Below are 16,134 nucleotides of genomic sequence, written 5' to 3' on the forward strand. Positions count from 1 at the left end.
TTGTTTTGTCGTGTGAATCTAAGCTCTTTTTGGTTCATATATATGTTTGAAACCGTGCTCTTCTTGCAAAAGCAAGGGAGATATTTACATCTATTTCAAATGTTTATACATGTAAAAAAGAAAATACCAGCAAATGAAGAGAAGGAAAGACGCCATAGGTGGAGAGGTTACAAAGACTGTGTGTCTGAGAGTATGGTTATCATAAAAAGAAACTATTTTAAAGCTAATTTTCTTTTAAATGGAGTCGTAAGTATTTTGTATGTTTTATATTTTTGAAAAAAAAAAAACCCATAGTATTCTCCATTCTTTGAAGTTACTTATCCTAAGAAAAAGTTTAAAAAAAAGAAAAAAAAAAGGAGAAAATGTATGTACTGTAGTGAAAATTAATGAAAGCAATCAATGCTTAGAAATTGTTAGACAAATAATTCAATTAAATTAATAAATAGACTTTCGAACTGTATGCATGCTTTCCTGAATGTAGTTATAAAGTGCAAAAATCTATTAGCTTAAGATATTGTTTTTCTCCTTGAACAGGAAGAAAAATGGCTTTAATTTCGTTTTACATTACCTCAGCTTTGGCACTAGAGAGCTAATGCACACTTTTGTCATAACTGAAAAGCAAATTCTTTGAATCAATAATTTAATATGGAGGCATCCACTCTTAGCCATGCTAAACTATTAATCACATTGAGTTCTTATGTGAACGTGTACATATTTGCAAGCTGGTTAAAAGAGGTTTCCATTTTATTACTGTTATGTACAGTAATAACTGTAATAAAATGTTAGACATAGTCTTAATGCCAAAGTGAAAGCTTAGCTTATATGTATCTTTGCAGAGCTGTTTTATCAGTCTAAACACAAACGTTACAGTACCAGTATTTAAGGTTGAATACATCCATACATATTCATCCACATTTATCAAGCTGTATCTTAACTCTTGTCTCATGTTCTTCAGAACTGAATGTTCTAAATCTTATATCTGAAGGACAAATCTCAAGTAAACAATCTCAGTCAAGTTAAAAACATCAACAATACTTGAACGCGTCTGCTTAAGGGCGAAACACAATACGAGACTACATAAAGACAAATGCAATAGTACTGTAGAAGGGCAAAATAAATCATATATTTAAATTATATTATTTTTTCAAAGACAATTACATTGTTGAATTCCTTTGCATAATGAATAATATTCAATTTTGAATATTAATACATAGAAACATGTATTCTATTTGCTGCTGAGTATATACAGTATTTGTAATTTTCTTTCTTTTTTTCAGTTTGAGTAAAAGAACACACAAATCATTTGAAACTGTAATTGTTATGTTGAGCTTTTGTTGGATTTGCTGTAATGAGTCATTTGGTCAATAACTATTAGACTTTTAAATATTTTGTTGAAAGATCTCAGTTGAACAATACCTTTGAAACAAAATATGTAATTTATTTTAATGAGTCGTCAATGTTTCTGTAAATTACTATGTGTCACATGTGAGATTCAATAAACTAATATATAAACTCTTATTATTTGCTGAGGTATGTAGCGTGATTTTTGCGGTCATGCATGTAAGGTGACAAAGCTGAAATCTGTGTATGATTCTACGAGATGATCCGAATTCTTTGAAAATTTTCACAAACTAATATTGCTGTTGCCATATCCATGTGTAATCATTTTATCGTCCCTAATGTCTGTTCATCTGCAGTGACACATTTCTTTCCTCGAACATTGCCAATCCTGAGTTGAACTTAGCTGCTCATTAAAGCGAGTGGGTTTCATTTCACACCACTTTTTATCAGCGGATGTGCTTCACCATATTCTCTTATCCATCAGGGTGAATGCCCCAACACGTCCCCTCTGGGATTTTGAAGTATAAATAGCACAAAAATAACTGAATGGACAGGTTTTTATTTATTTATTTATTTCCACCAACAGATGGTTTGAAGAATCAACTGACAGCTTAGAGAGAGACTCTCTCCCAGAGCAAGCTACCTCTTTGGCTTGTGTGCAAGTTGGGTTTTTTTTTTTCATTTGTTATGTTTTGTTTGGTTTATGATGGATGGGAGATGGGCTTGCTGATCACTGATCCTTGGCAACGTGCGATGATTGACGCATCCTGTCAAGACTTTTGTAATTCTCATTGCTGTCAGTGTCAATTCTGAACCCGTGAAATAGGCAGATATGACACATGAGGAGAGGTAGACTATAGTGGCTTCCTCCCCTGGTAATGCAATCAGTTGCTTGGCAGACTGGATCAGGCTCCAGCTCCCTGCACAGGAGACTTCTATGATGTCATCAGTAGTAGAATGTACTGCAGGAGTGACTCCAAATCGTTTGGTACTAAATGGAAGCCCAGTGTTCTTCACAATCTGATTACTTTCAGTTGCTCTTATAGATTCAGAGAGAAACAAAGTGTCCTAAATTTTTAATATTTTTCACGCGGTTATTTTAGGTATCAGTACATTATATAAGGAAAAAAAATGTACATATATTGCTCTGATGTTTTAGAATACAAAGTGCAATCACAGGAATCACAGTCATGTACTGTTGTACACAGGTACATTTCATTTTATGTTGTAGATTATCTCAGTGTCATTGATGAAGATTCAGTATACTTCATTTTGGATTTCTGGAATGTCAGGCTAGGTTTCATATAAATATATACACATATATACACACACACACACACACACACACATATATATATATAGAGAGAGAGAGAGAGAGAGAGAGTGTATATGCGCGCGCGTGTGTGTATGTGTGTGTGTAGTATACTGTGTACTGATGTAAACCTAAGACTAAGAGTGCATTGAGCAGGACTTATAGATGAAAAACAAGATTTTCCCCACTGTTAATTGTCTTAGAGAACAAAACGCTGGCAGTCAACCAAGAAGAACACGTTGCTTATGGTTTTAGCAAAGATTTATTTGTGCGATCAGTGAACTGACAGAGGGGGAGGGGGTCTTTTAAAAAAACTTGAAGGTGCAGGAGGTGAATTATGCCAGGATTGCGTTTTCTCTTTCTCACCAAGAGAGCATTTCTCTCTCGCTGAACAAAAGAGACTTCACTCTCTCCTGCCCCTGCCAGTCTTTAGCCAGGACACAAACTCTTTAGCCGCCTGGTCCTGCAGATACGAGCTCACATCGCTGGTGAAAGTGCCGTCTGCGTGTCGGCGGGTTGGTCCACTGGAAAAGGAATGAAGGGCTTGTGAGGTTAAGAAAAAGGAGAGTTTGACAATGAAAGTTAGCTATTAAGGTTATATCGATTTAAGAAGGATCAGGATGATGTTTTGTAAGTTTTATATAAGTATATATAAGTAACGGATTCCCATGCTTTCTGTTTGAAAGAAATATTTCAGTCTATGTCCAGATTAAATTAATACATACAATGTAGCACACTCACTAAAGTTAGACCTAGCTTCAATGACAGTATTATCCAGCATGGGATTCTTCTCACATCATTCTTTAAGATAATCTGGATATGATCCACAGTATTGTATTATTGGGTATATTAATTTCACAGATAATTAGAAACTGGACTGGTAAATAGTAAAATACGAAACTTACCCACTCCTCTTGGAGTTCATTAACCACTGAACAAAGTCTTGTGCTCTCCTTGTCTCTAGATATTTGCTGTAGTCGTTTGAGAATGTGCCTTCGGAGTGTCTCTTCATGTTTGACATTTCCCGTGGGTCGCTAAACATTGTGTCATCTGTCATTAGACTGAAAAACAAGCAGAAACCATGCAGAGTTTTTAACTCAAACAAGTCTGTCTAAAAAGAAACAAAATAATAGACACTGAAACATTCCATCCAATGATATATGCAAGTGTAGATATACAGTTAATTTGTAGAATGCTAATGACTGGTATCACAAGAATGAGAAATGCAGGTGAGGTAAAAGTGAATCGCTCATACCTGGAGTTGTCATCTGTGTCCTGGGCTGGAATCTGCCAACTGCCCTGTACAATGATCAGGAGCAGCAGTCCGGCCACAGAGGGAGATGCTTTCATTGTCTTACCTGATACAGACACAGACGCACAGACAGATGAACACGCACATTTACACACAGACACAAATGGAGGTAAATCCCTGGATTTTCCCAACCGATGTCAAAATGTCAGCAAAAAAGCCAAATTGTCAGCAAAGCTCTGACACACTACAACTCAAAACCTTCGGTTGTCCTGAGTAAGTCAAAAGTCTTACAGTTTGAAATTACGGAAAGTTACTGATGTGTTCAGTGCTGTTGGTATCTCACCTTTCTTGCTTTCACTGAGAGATTTGGAGGAAGAGACCGAGTGTGTGTGTGAGTGGGTCCTTCACCGCTGGATTCTCCTCTCCTCAGGTTCCCTGGAGCCGCTTTGTGGTCCCACTTCTGATTCTTTAAGCCTTATATAGAAGGGGAGACTACCCAGGTGTCACGCATCACACACACACACACACACACACACGCATGCATGCACACACACACACACACACACATACACACGCACACACGCACACACACACACGTGCACGCATGCACACACACACACACACACACACACCAGCACAGTTTAACACATCTGTTATTTTCAATCCATTAGTCATCTCCTCACCTCAGTGAATTGGACGTGTTTGCGTTCGTACTTTGTTTAAAAAGAGATGTGGCAATGTCCAGTAGAGCTAAAGAGCTGTCACTTAGGTGTCAAAATCAAACATTAGTCCATCCTGTCAAATAAATTACAAGCATTCTTTACTGGATATTACGTTAAGATAAACTTTTTAGCAATAGGAAACACTTGAATTGCAGGGAAAATAGGAGTTCAGGGTTCAAGTTCTTCATCATTGAGAAGGATCGCTCTGTTAATGGACACGTGACACGTGACTTTAGCTAAATACAACTACCTAGAGAACAAATGAAACTTAAAGAGGTGAGAAAAGTTCAATGAAATTTCAGGGCATTAAAGTATGTTTTTCTGTAGATTTAATACCAAATCCCATAACTAGTTATTATTAGTTTAATTAAATAGTGACTTTCTGATATGCTACTTATTTGCAGCTTTTCAAAACCTTTTCAACTTATTTTTCATTGTCGTCTTACACAAGGGGCGATTATACTTTTCTTTTTACCTCAAATACATTAACACGCAATTGAAATTTCTTTCATTTTTAAACAGCGTTTCAGCCAAAACATTGAGAAACTCATTTAATTCCATACCTAAGTGCTGCCTAAAGATACATTTCAGAAGCCTGAACTTATGACATCACTGGGTGCCTGTAGAGGATAATATGGCAAATTTCATGGAACATTTGTTATCTTTCACTTCTCATTTGTCTCTCACCTCAAGCACAGGTGGCTCTCAGGCAGTCATGTCACCACAACACTTTCTAAATGACAGCGTTTGCACCTCATAACCCATCTAAAAATATCAAAGCCGGTATTATTTATTTATTTATTTATTTATTTATTTATTTATAACAGATGCCTCTGATTTTTCTGACGTTCTCTGTAAAAGGGTGACATTCGTCTGTTTCCCGTGAGCCATAATTCGTAGTCAGAATATTTCTTTTGCGAGTCCTTTTTTTTTTTTTTTTTATATTCGCAATTCACAGACCAAAATATTTATTTAGCAAGACAAGTTTTCTTATTCGCAATTCATAGTCAGAGTATATCTTGACCATGACAATGTTTCACATGTGCAGTCGCAGTCTGAAGACTATGTATGTCGGTGCTATGAACATGTGAGAGAAATGGATGAAGTCATGAATATTGTCAAACTGAAAAAAAAAAGAGTTCTTTTCAGTTTGGTTTTCAGAGGCTAGGATACACATTTTGGGGCAATCTCATAAAAGAAATTTTGAATTTAACCTCACCAGTGACTGGTCCTCTGTTTATAAATTGCTTTTTTCCCCCTCTTTATTTTCATTTATTTATTTATTCCATTTCATTTCTCTAAATCCATTTAAAAGCACCATAGAAGCATAGCTGATTATCATTAGAAATTACAAAAAAGTAACAGAAACTGATGAAGGGGGTAAAGGCTGGCTGAAATATTCTGTATAGCAACAGATGGGCTATGGTCTGCAATTGCATACCTTGTAGCTCTAAGGTAGGTATACTTCATAAATGGCCAGTGAGTGTAGGTCCAAGATAGGTGTTTCTAATGAAGTGGACAGTGAATGTCTGTGTCGGCCTGAGATACTACATACTGGATATCCTTATTCCCAACCCAGAGCTGAAACAAGGCAAATAAAGACCAGCTGATTAGCTTCAGGTGGCCTTGTTTCCTCTGAGGAGTCTGTAATTCTCTAGTCTACCAGCAGTTGGCAGTGTTTCAGCAACTAAAGCAAGACATTGTATGTTGGGCTAAATTCAAATTTTAGCATGCATCTTTAACTAACATAAATGAATGTAATCAAGGTTTTTGTTTAACTGATAATACATTAGTACCTGAATGTGTAAAGATGTACTGGATTCATCTTTTGTATTGAAGTAAAACCGGTGATCAGTTAATACAGGTAACATGATTACCGTATTGGCTCAAAGTAAAAGAAATCAAGCCTGGTTTGGAACATTTATTATCATATTGGGAGATAAAAAGAAACAATGTCATGCTGTACAAAACGAGATACCCACTCAGACAAAACGCCATTCAACGATAATTCTATCACGAAAATGAAGACTCTGCCATTTCACGGACAAATTCAGTGCAGCGATACATATTCAAGGACTGTGCATGTCACTGTAAGTATCACAGTACAGAAAGACATGCAGAACTTCTCCAATACTAATCATAATAATACTAAATCACATTTGTCGTTGGACCATTACAGCAATTTAATACAAAATACAACAACCTAATTATTCTTATCATTATCAGTATTTTTTTTATTTTTTTTTTTTACAAACGACATTTGTAGAAATAGTGGTTGAAAATGTACAGATTTCAATCACACAAAATTGTAATCGTCCACTTCTGCATTTACACAACACAAAACATTTATACAAAGTGTGAGGAGACCCTGAACACAGTGGTAAAACACAAGGTAAATTCTGTTTGTTTGTTTGTTTGTTTGTTTGTTTGTTTGTTTGTCTCACATTGGTCCGTCTTCAGGTTTATTTGGGTTGGGCAAAGCACTTCTGAATGAAATGAGTCAAGTGGGTGTAAAGGTGGTAGCGGGCATTGCCTGACAGACTATGGTCCTTATCTGTGTACCACTGAAAGACATAAAACAACATAATATAACATATCACAAATATTGCACTCCAGTTAAATCAGTGAAAAGTCGTCAATGTGAAATGAACTCCCGGATTGTGCGTGTCTTGTATAGAAGTCTTGGCTCTCTAGAAATATTTAAAAATGCAAATAAAAATTATATTTTGAGATAAATACATACATCACAGTCAAAGTAAAATGTTCCTGGCACATCCTGTGCATTGGTTTGCCTTTTAGTGTGAAATTGCAACTTGGTTTGCTTAAACACATGGTTTGTCTTGTATTCCTGCTGGATTTTTTTGTGTGCAGAATAAAACTCAGATAGGACCAAGAGTCCAGAGTCGCCCCTATCATTACCTTACATTTAGAAAGAAACTGGTCAACAAAGAGAGCCCAGTGAAATCCTATCGTGTGTCTTATATTATGGGACTCATTTGTTAAGAATGTCATGGTTCAGTAGAAAGAAAGAAAGAAACAAGATCCCACCCCCCCCCCCCACACACACACACACCCCACCCCTAGAAGTTGCAACGTGCTACTCACTACGTACCATTGCCTCAAAATCAATTCGTTCCTCTACCAGGGCCTTTGAGATTTGAGCAGCTTGTTGGAAATGGACGTTGTCTGAAACACAGGGACGAAATCAAGATAGAAACTTTCTTTGCTTTTTCCTTAATATCTATCAATTTTCAAGACAGTCTTAATCCGGTTCAACTATGGCACATCTTTAGGAAGCTAAGGTTTAAGTTTAAGTCTGAAAGACAGAAGTTGAAAATCCAAAAGAAACTTTGGAATAGTCAAATTATGCAGATTTCAGCACTATTTCAATCTTGCACTGATTAAAAGATCAGAAGTGCATGAATCTGTATTTTTAGAGTTTAAATTCAGCATGTTGACATACCATCTGCTGTCCCATGGACCAGAAGATACTCCACTGACTTGAAATTCTTTGCTCTTCCTGTCACTGTGGAATTCTGTGCACAGAAATGGTATGTACAATAGAAAAGGATTAAGCATGCATTGTATCACTTTTACACATTTCTGCATCAACAAACTGCCAATTTTGTACAGACACTGCCAAATGAAGCAAGGACTGTACAATGCATGTTTTGAAAAACTCTCATTAAAACAATAAATAGAAATGGTAGAAATGTTTCTGTAGAAAAAATAAACTTCTGTCAATGTCTGTTGCGTATTTTGTTCCTACACATATTTGGCAAGAATATCCCAATGTTTTGCAACTTCTCCAAAAACCTTAAACTGCAAGAACTGTGAAATGCAATAAAGGGCCTTACTTTGTATCCATCAACATTCTCCTCAGGTCGATGCATGTATCTCTCAGTATAAACTGCATCTAGAAATCAAAACCGATTCCGCTCACTCTAAAGCCATTTGAAACATATTTTTACAGTGAATAGATTTCTATCCCTCCCTTTTTTACAGTCGACCCCTCTATACAATATAATTTATAAAAATGTGAGAAACAGTTAGAAACATTGAGAAATATTTAGTCTCTGACCTGCTACTGAGTGACATCTAGCATACATACCATAATACTCCCATTTAGCTACTGGAGCCACAGCGATTCCACACTTAAACAGTCCGGTTCCTGCGCCCAGTGCCATGGACGTCACATAGCCTCCATAAGACTGTATGAGCAGCAGAGAAAAAACAACAACAACAACAACACTGACAAGTCTTTTTTTTAAAAAACAAGAGGATTCACTGTATACTTTATTATTAAGGGCACCTGAAACTTACCCAACCCCAAATAGCAATTCTCTCAGTGTCTATGAAGCCCATTTCAATGAATTTCCTGAAGAAAGACCATCATTGCAATAAATGACATCACAGTGGACACCAACAACAACAACAACAACAATAATAATAATAATAATAATAATAATAATGGTTAGTAATGCATCATTGACATATATGCATGTTTGTTAGTCCTCAGTCCTATCAGATATTCATTTAGATAAACAAGCCAAACGTAGCTTCTCTAACTGTACGTGATTCTGGTAAATTCAGTGGTTTCTCTGACCTCTCTCTGTGTTATATAACACTCGATGTGTCTGTTTCATCATTGTGGAAAACAGAGTAGACAGGTTTAACACCAGGCGTGCACACACTGAGCTTAAACTCCTCACCTCACTGCCCAGATCTGATCTTCCACTTCATACGTCCCCAGCCGCTCGTAGATGGAGTGCATTATGCTGTCACCTTGGTAACCACTACCCCTTCCATCGAAACTGGCAACGATGATGTTCTCAGAGCTGGCCAGGTATAACGACCAGTCAAGTCTGAACGAATAATCCACTGTCTGACTGCACGGCCCCCCATATCTTTATTTAGATAGATAGATAGATAGATAGATAGATAGATAGATAGATAGATAGACAGACAGACAGACAGACAGACAGACAGACAGACAGATAGATAGATAGATAGATAGATAGATAGATAGATAGACAGACAGACAGACAGACAGACAGATAGACAGATAGATAGATAGATAGATAGATGCCATCACGGACAACATTTTACATTTTAGTAAGCAGTAGTAATACAGTATTTCAGTAAACAGTATTTTCTGTAACTTGGCTTCAGTTTATAGAATTTGCTGAACTGACGTTATTTTTACAGGATAAGGTCAGAGACGAGTAAACTGTTTATAAAAGACAAACTGATGACATTAAAACAAGGACTCACACATAAATAAGAAGAGGATATTTTTTGGATGCGTCAAAGTTAGGAGGCAACATCATCTGGTACCACAAATCTGAAAGAGGATTTTCCAAACATTAAAAACACTTTTTCAAACACATTTCATTCAAAAAAAGAAAATATATTTAGACTGCTTGTCTCACCAAATCCTGCTAGCTTTATGGTACCATGACGTATGGTTGGCATTTGAAATTCTGTCAGAATGCTCTCCAGTATTTTGTTGTCCTCAAGAACCTGAATTTCTGATACAAAGAGAAAAGACAAAAACTTAATAATGTCAACTTCACCTATGGAATAATATTTTCATTTGAACTAAAAGTCAACAAGTTCAATTCACGTTCCAACCTTTTCCAGTCCCCCTGTTATCCATAAGTATAAACAAAGGTAATCCAGGCCCTAGAAAAACATACAAACAAACAAACAAACAAACAAACTGATTGCTTGCAGACAGTCTCAGACTCATTTCGAGAAATTCAGGGGTTGACCTGAAGGTTGAAGGCCCCAGCAGTCTGTTTACATGAATGACTCCAACAGCTCAGAGTTGTAGTCATGGTTTGTGTGATGTAGGGCGTGTATGCTGGTAGTAACTAACCATAGCAGTCGAATCGGTAATACGAGGCATCGTAGCTGAAATAAGCTGAGTTGTACTGACACCTGTCTGGGTGCAGTGAGCAAGTCAAACACTGCGGAGAGTAGGAGTCACTGCCAATTGATATCCTGACGAAACACAAAGCACAGTTCTGGAAATGTTACACATCGGACTTCACACTGACACACAAATCTATGCTCTGCATTTTATTAAATGGTATCTATTACAGGTTTACTCACACATTCAAAAGAACATGAAAGAAGTAAATGTGCCATTGTTTATGTAGTGATTTTGTTAGTTTTGCCTTAGTGTGTAATTGCACAAAGGTTCTTTGGCAGCGATGGGCTTACTTGTAAAGATTTCTCTGCCCAGGTCTTCCCAGGTATTCATTACTGACATAGTATCTGAGGAGCAAAAACAATTTAAAGACTGGAGCGAAAGAAAGAAGAGACAGCTACTGCAAACCGTGTGTGATGATCAACGTATGTCTAAAAACCTTAGCGATTTAAACAGACCACTGAAACAGTAAGAATGCATTTTATATTACTCTGATAACACAATGTTAATACAGTCCTGCAATACTGTTTGGAAACATACCGGGCACTTGAAAGATGCATTTGAAAGAGTTTGTATCAAATGATTAAACTAAAGTTGATGAAACTGTCCTTTATGAAATAACTCACATGGCATCTTTGGTGACCTGTGAAATGTATATGACTTCCCAGTTTCCTGAGGTTATAGGCACAGCTTTGCCCTGAATACCACAGACACAAAAAGAGAACTCTTTACTAAGACAACAACAACTTACTACCACCAACAGCTGCTCTCCGTCTCAAAACAGCCTTCAGACAAAACGCGTTACAACACTTCATGGGGACAGAAAATGATTTCAGAATGATCAATCTCCGTAATTAGTCACTTGAAATTTAAAGAGTTGAATGATGCGATTCATTATAAGATGACAAAAGGGGCAGGAAAGGTTTATGGTAAATAATAATAATGTTGTCCAATGAACAAATGAAATAACTTACTCCATTCACATAATGGATGTGTTTGTAGCCACGAGCGTCACTCATCACTTTGTAAAAACTGATTTTGTCTTCAGCGAAGAATGGAGGGAGAGGGGCATACTAAGAGGAGAAACGCAAAAAGAAAAGCTAACGGTAAGTTTTGAAAAAAAAAAAAAAGACACTTCCTTTAAACTTGTAAAGAAACTTTTATCTGTGGTTGACAGACTCTGAACAACCGACTGTAACAACATATTTATTTATTTGCTATTTTTAGATTTTCTGTGTGAAAACTCCTTACCTGTCCCACCCAACCAGTCTTGCTCTTTTGCTCAAATTTCTGACAAAACAAAACAAAACAAAACAAAAAAAGAGCACATTTATGCAGTTTTTAAATATTGTTTAAGTTTATATTTTAATCTATGTAAAAAATTCCACTGATAGAACTGACTGATGCCCTTTACCATAGCCTCAGTCCAGCTGTTCCCATTGAAGTCGTAGATCTGTAAGAGGACGTGGTCTTGTCTGCGTGTCAGCCATTGGACCGCAATACGCTGCTCTGTCACCCATGTCACTGAGCTCATGTAATGATCACTGAGAGACACAAAAATAATTAAAAAACAAACAAACAAACAAACACAGGATTATCTGCTACAGGACGTGAACAAGGTATTGCAAGGAGAACACAATGTTCATGCCACAGAAAAACAATATTCATCCACCCAAGATGCTCAGTCATCCTATTTTTATTTTTTATTTTTCAAGAGAAGCCACTGTACCTTCCTCCAAAAGATGCTGGCACAACAACCTCTGAGCGACTCGATGGATTCGAAATTTCAATGACAAATAGCTTCACTTTGGGAACTGTGGATCCAGCCTTCATCATAGAGACACACATTTGGTCACATGATCAACATGAACAGGTCATGTCACTATGCTCTGTTTCGTAGTGCTCTCCATGTTATAATTCACATCACTTTGAAAGAAGTAAACTCATGAAAATCAGCTTGGGTCTCTCATTAATCTGCCTGCCTGCTTTCCTGTCCCATCGGAGGAATGACCAGTAGCTTTGTACTTACACATTTTCCCTAGCAGTCCTGGGAAGGTGCTAGCTGGCACAATGCACTTAACGCTTTTCTCATACATATGTTAAATTACAAATCTGTTAGCATATATAATATTAAATTACAGTCAAGCAAAAATACCAATACTGAAATTACAGTGTAATTTTCAACATAACAATAACACACATATGTGGTCTCAGTAACATATAACACGAGTTGATTCCTTACTCTATTTAATGATAATGCAGATGCATGTCTGTGGATTATCTACCTTAGGGTAGGGCAGATGAACAGTTTTGGGGTACTGTCCATTTCCATACACCGAATACTCTATGGTCTGGACTTCTGTGTCATTTAACTCTGCATAGGCCAGGCGTGTGCCCCTGGGGGACCACCATATAGCCTTGTTTGATGCTAAGACTTCCTCTAGAAAGAGAGAATATAGACAGAGACGTCTAAACCACAGTGATAGCAAATCACAGAATGGGCTTTACAGATGGAGGTACATAATAATAATAATTACAACAACAACATACTACTACTAATAGTACTACTGCTGCTGCTACTACTACTACTAATAACAATAATAATCAGCAGGAGCAGTGATAATAGTTGTGGTAGTCGTTGTAGGAGTTGTAGCTGTAGCATAGTGGTGGTAATGGCAATAATATATCTGTTATATGAGATGTATATTTCACTGACGTTTAACTGCAAACATAAATAGAAAAAGAAAGCAAAAATGAATAAACTCTAGTGTGATTCACCCTCATACACCCAATCAGGGATCCCATTGAGAATCTTGTTGGCTTCTCCGTTGTGTGTAAGCTGAATGGGATCAGCCGTGGCACTGGTTTTCAGATAGATGTTATACTCCCAAACATATACCTGCAGAAGAAGACAGAATTCACACTGCTACGTCCGGCATGTCAAATGATCTGCACTGGTGCTTACAGATCCATTAATTAGTATGTTTAGTTATCGTCACATATGTGACTGAGAAGGTTATTACTAACCAGTGTATTTCCTAATGGTGCCCATGACAAGTACTGTATCACTTGTGGAAAGTGTGAGGGTGTGACAAAGCTCCTGAAGGGAACAAACAAACAAACAAACATACAAACAAAGAAGGAATTATACAATTCTTTTTGAATAACTGAATCTATTGCACATGCAAAATCATATCTACTGACATCAGCACAAATGAAATTGTATTTTGACCGTGTAGATTAAAGAAAAGACACTCAAAAGCATTATTTTTTCAAAAGCAAAAGTAATATTAGCAATATTAATTCTATGAAATGTGCATATGTTGTATTGTATATTATACCAAGAATCCTTACTTGGATTGCAAATCATAGATGGTATACGAAGCAGTGAAGGACCTCCGCCATTTCTGTGGAAACATTTTTTTTTTCTTTAAATGAAGTGCAGTAACGAAATGTGAAATGAAACAGCAACTAATAAATATTTACACATTTACTAACATTTCAAATATGTGAAGAGTGTCTGTATGCAATACCTTTGTGTAGTTGCTTTCCAAACAAATAAATTTTCGATCAGAAGACACCAGATAATGCGTGGCTTCCACTTGGGCCTGTGAAAAACAAACAAACAAAACACAAATAAACAAAAGAACATATATAGGTTTATCATACACGGTGCATGTAAAATTAAAGCGGGCGTTTTACTGTTGTTGTGTTGCTCAGGAATTCAGAGATCTCCTTGGTTTCCACATTATGAAGGAAAACATTGCCTTCTTTTGTTTCATGTAGGTATTCATTGTCTGTAAGAGAACAAAGGAAAGGTTTGTGTGAGCGATGCAGCACTGAAAAGCTTGATTTAAACTCTTCTGAAGACAATGTATGTATTGTGCAATACCCATGTTAAAAGAAAATACCTGAGATCCATCGCAAATTGTATGTTTTGTATCTGATGGTATCATTATAGTAGTCAGCCATTGTAAATTTTCTCTTTGGACCTGAATCCTGTCCTGGAACAGTGTACAGAAAGTTAAAATATGATTAAAAAAAAATGAATAGTGCCAATTATCACTGATGTTTGAAACAGCCACAGTTATGGTCAAATACTTTGTATGCCTCTTGGTGGCGCCCCGTGGCTGAAGGATTCACACTATCACTCGTGAACTTTTGCTTCAGATGCCCTCACAGAATCATAATTTATCAATCGCGGCAACAGCATATGTGAACTTTTCTGTAACTGTTTGGATGATACTGAATAATCACTAGTATAAAATGTGGTTTTGTTGTCATTATTTTTACCCTTGTCTCGGATAATGTTAACACTAGTCACTGAGCTCAGTCTCCCTCAACACGAAAACTCCACTCTAATTTCACTTATCGTGACAAACCGAGGGTTCTTGATCTAAAGCCGCTTAAAAGTTCAAAATGCACAATGAATGAACGACAAAAAGTACACTGTGATCGTGGTTAAAAATACTGTCGCTTACTTAAACAAACGGCCAGTATGCATATTACTATGATGACGACAACCACTCCAACCACCGCAAGAATCCGTCTGCCCAAGCCCTAAGGTAAGAATGAAAAAGCAAACAGAAACTTCAGTACAACTTCATGCACAAAACGAGCGGAAACATATGTAAAACACGTTTATGAATTCATAAAGCAAGCTAATAATATTTTGGTTAGGCGATCATTTTCAATATTAAAATTTGCTATCCTGCATGCAGTCTAACGTTGTTTGGAAACAGAGCAACTTCTTTACAAACCATCGTCCCGAAATATAATAAAAAAAACATCGTATTGAGTTACTGACCATAACTTCAGCGGGATTGTGAGCTGCATTCACCTCAGTCAGAACAATCCTTAAGACCAGACGCAGAGAGGAAAAAAGTTCTGAGTTTCTTAAAATAAATTATTTACATATCCAAGCCATGTACTTTGGGATTCTTCGTTCTATATTATCTGCAGTAGATAAACGGTGCAAGCTGTTTTTCCGTTTGATTGCAGTTTTCGGAGACACAGAGTAGCCTACTTCTCCTGAGGTATCATTAAACTTCAGAGATGAAAATGACAGGAAGAGTAAGAAAATTCCCTCTAGCCGTTGCGATGCTTCTTCAAAATCAGCAACCCACAAAACTTTCCGAGGGCGAAGGATTCGTGGAGATTTAAAACATACTCCCTTAGTTGACCGCGTATGTCAGCTCAGCCGTTTAACATCTGAACAGTCTCACCATTCACTAAAGCAATAAAATAAGCCCACAATGATTTCAAAGTAGTTTATAATAACACAACGCAGGGTAGTGGAAAAATTAAGGGAAACACAAAGATGGTATTTTTTGAAGACTATATGATGTTGTAAGCTATCTTGTGTACACGGCCCCAGAGGTTTTTATGAAGACTATTAATTCTGAGCATTTATTCATTTTTGTCAGATAAGGAAATATTTTCCCCTCCGTTCGTGGTATGAGTTGAACTCCTCCTGGAAATAAATAAATAAAATTCTGCCTGTCAGTACAACTCAAACTTAATGAGAGACCGCGTGCTGACAGGCGCTCTCTAGTGCAAACAGAACATGGGG

The 16,134-nt window shown here is 36.9% G+C and overlaps 2 protein-coding genes across 2 annotated transcripts; both read right to left on the reverse strand.

Moving 5' to 3' along the window:
- Positions 1 to 3,056: 3,056 nt before the first annotated feature.
- On the reverse strand, positions 3,057 to 4,003 carry gcgb (glucagon b). The gene is made up of 3 exons (XM_030787056.1): positions 3,909 to 4,003; positions 3,559 to 3,714; positions 3,057 to 3,177 (listed from the first exon to the last, which is right to left on the reverse strand). Exons 1-3 carry the CDS (start codon positions 4,001 to 4,003, stop codon positions 3,057 to 3,059), a joined length of 372 nt encoding a protein of 123 aa, XP_030642916.1.
- A 3,086-nt stretch (positions 4,004 to 7,089) lies between these two features.
- fap (fibroblast activation protein, alpha) lies at positions 7,090 to 15,325 on the reverse strand. Its single transcript, XM_030786641.1, has 26 exons — positions 15,290 to 15,325; positions 15,044 to 15,122; positions 14,474 to 14,566; positions 14,265 to 14,359; positions 14,096 to 14,170; positions 13,917 to 13,969; positions 13,590 to 13,662; positions 13,341 to 13,461; positions 12,848 to 13,002; positions 12,292 to 12,389; positions 11,977 to 12,106; positions 11,814 to 11,852; positions 11,537 to 11,635; positions 11,189 to 11,259; positions 10,856 to 10,909; positions 10,509 to 10,633; positions 10,262 to 10,312; positions 10,060 to 10,158; positions 9,902 to 9,971; positions 9,340 to 9,534; positions 8,951 to 9,005; positions 8,739 to 8,838; positions 8,485 to 8,543; positions 8,091 to 8,163; positions 7,740 to 7,813; positions 7,090 to 7,191 (listed from the first exon to the last, which is right to left on the reverse strand). The coding sequence occupies exons 1-26, from the start codon at positions 15,323 to 15,325 to the stop codon at positions 7,090 to 7,092; spliced, it is 2,274 nt and encodes a 757-aa protein (XP_030642501.1).
- Between the last annotated feature and the right edge of the window lie 809 nt (positions 15,326 to 16,134).

This window comes from Chanos chanos, chromosome 10 (assembly GCF_902362185.1).
Source record: "Chanos chanos chromosome 10, fChaCha1.1, whole genome shotgun sequence".
NCBI classification, from domain to species: Eukaryota; Metazoa; Chordata; class Actinopteri; order Gonorynchiformes; family Chanidae; genus Chanos; species Chanos chanos.

What these genes read in the sequence shown, in the direction of transcription:
- gcgb (XM_030787056.1), bottom strand. Translation starts at nt 4,003, where the DNA reads ATGAAAGCATCTCCCTCTGTGGCCGGACTGCTGCTCCTGATCATTGTA. An exon ending in GACACAGATGACAACTCCAG is followed by an intron (nt 3,715 to 3,908) that starts GTATGAGCGATT and finishes CTTGTTTTTCAG; the next exon opens with TCTAATGACAGATGACACAA. An exon ending in ATGAACTCCAAGAGGAGTGG is followed by an intron (nt 3,178 to 3,558) that starts GTAAGTTTCGTA and finishes TTCCTTTTCCAG; the next exon opens with TGGACCAACCCGCCGACACG.
- fap (XM_030786641.1), bottom strand. Translation starts at nt 15,325, where the DNA reads ATGGTTTGTAAAGAAGTTGCTCTGTTTCCAAACAAC. An exon ending in TTCATCTGCCCTACCCTAAG is followed by an intron (nt 12,390 to 12,847) that starts GTAGATAATCCA and finishes TCTATGATGAAG; the next exon opens with GCTGGATCCACAGTTCCCAA. An exon ending in GATCAGATCTGGGCAGTGAG is followed by an intron (nt 9,006 to 9,339) that starts GTGAGGAGTTTA and finishes GTCTTTCTTCAG; the next exon opens with GAAATTCATTGAAATGGGCT.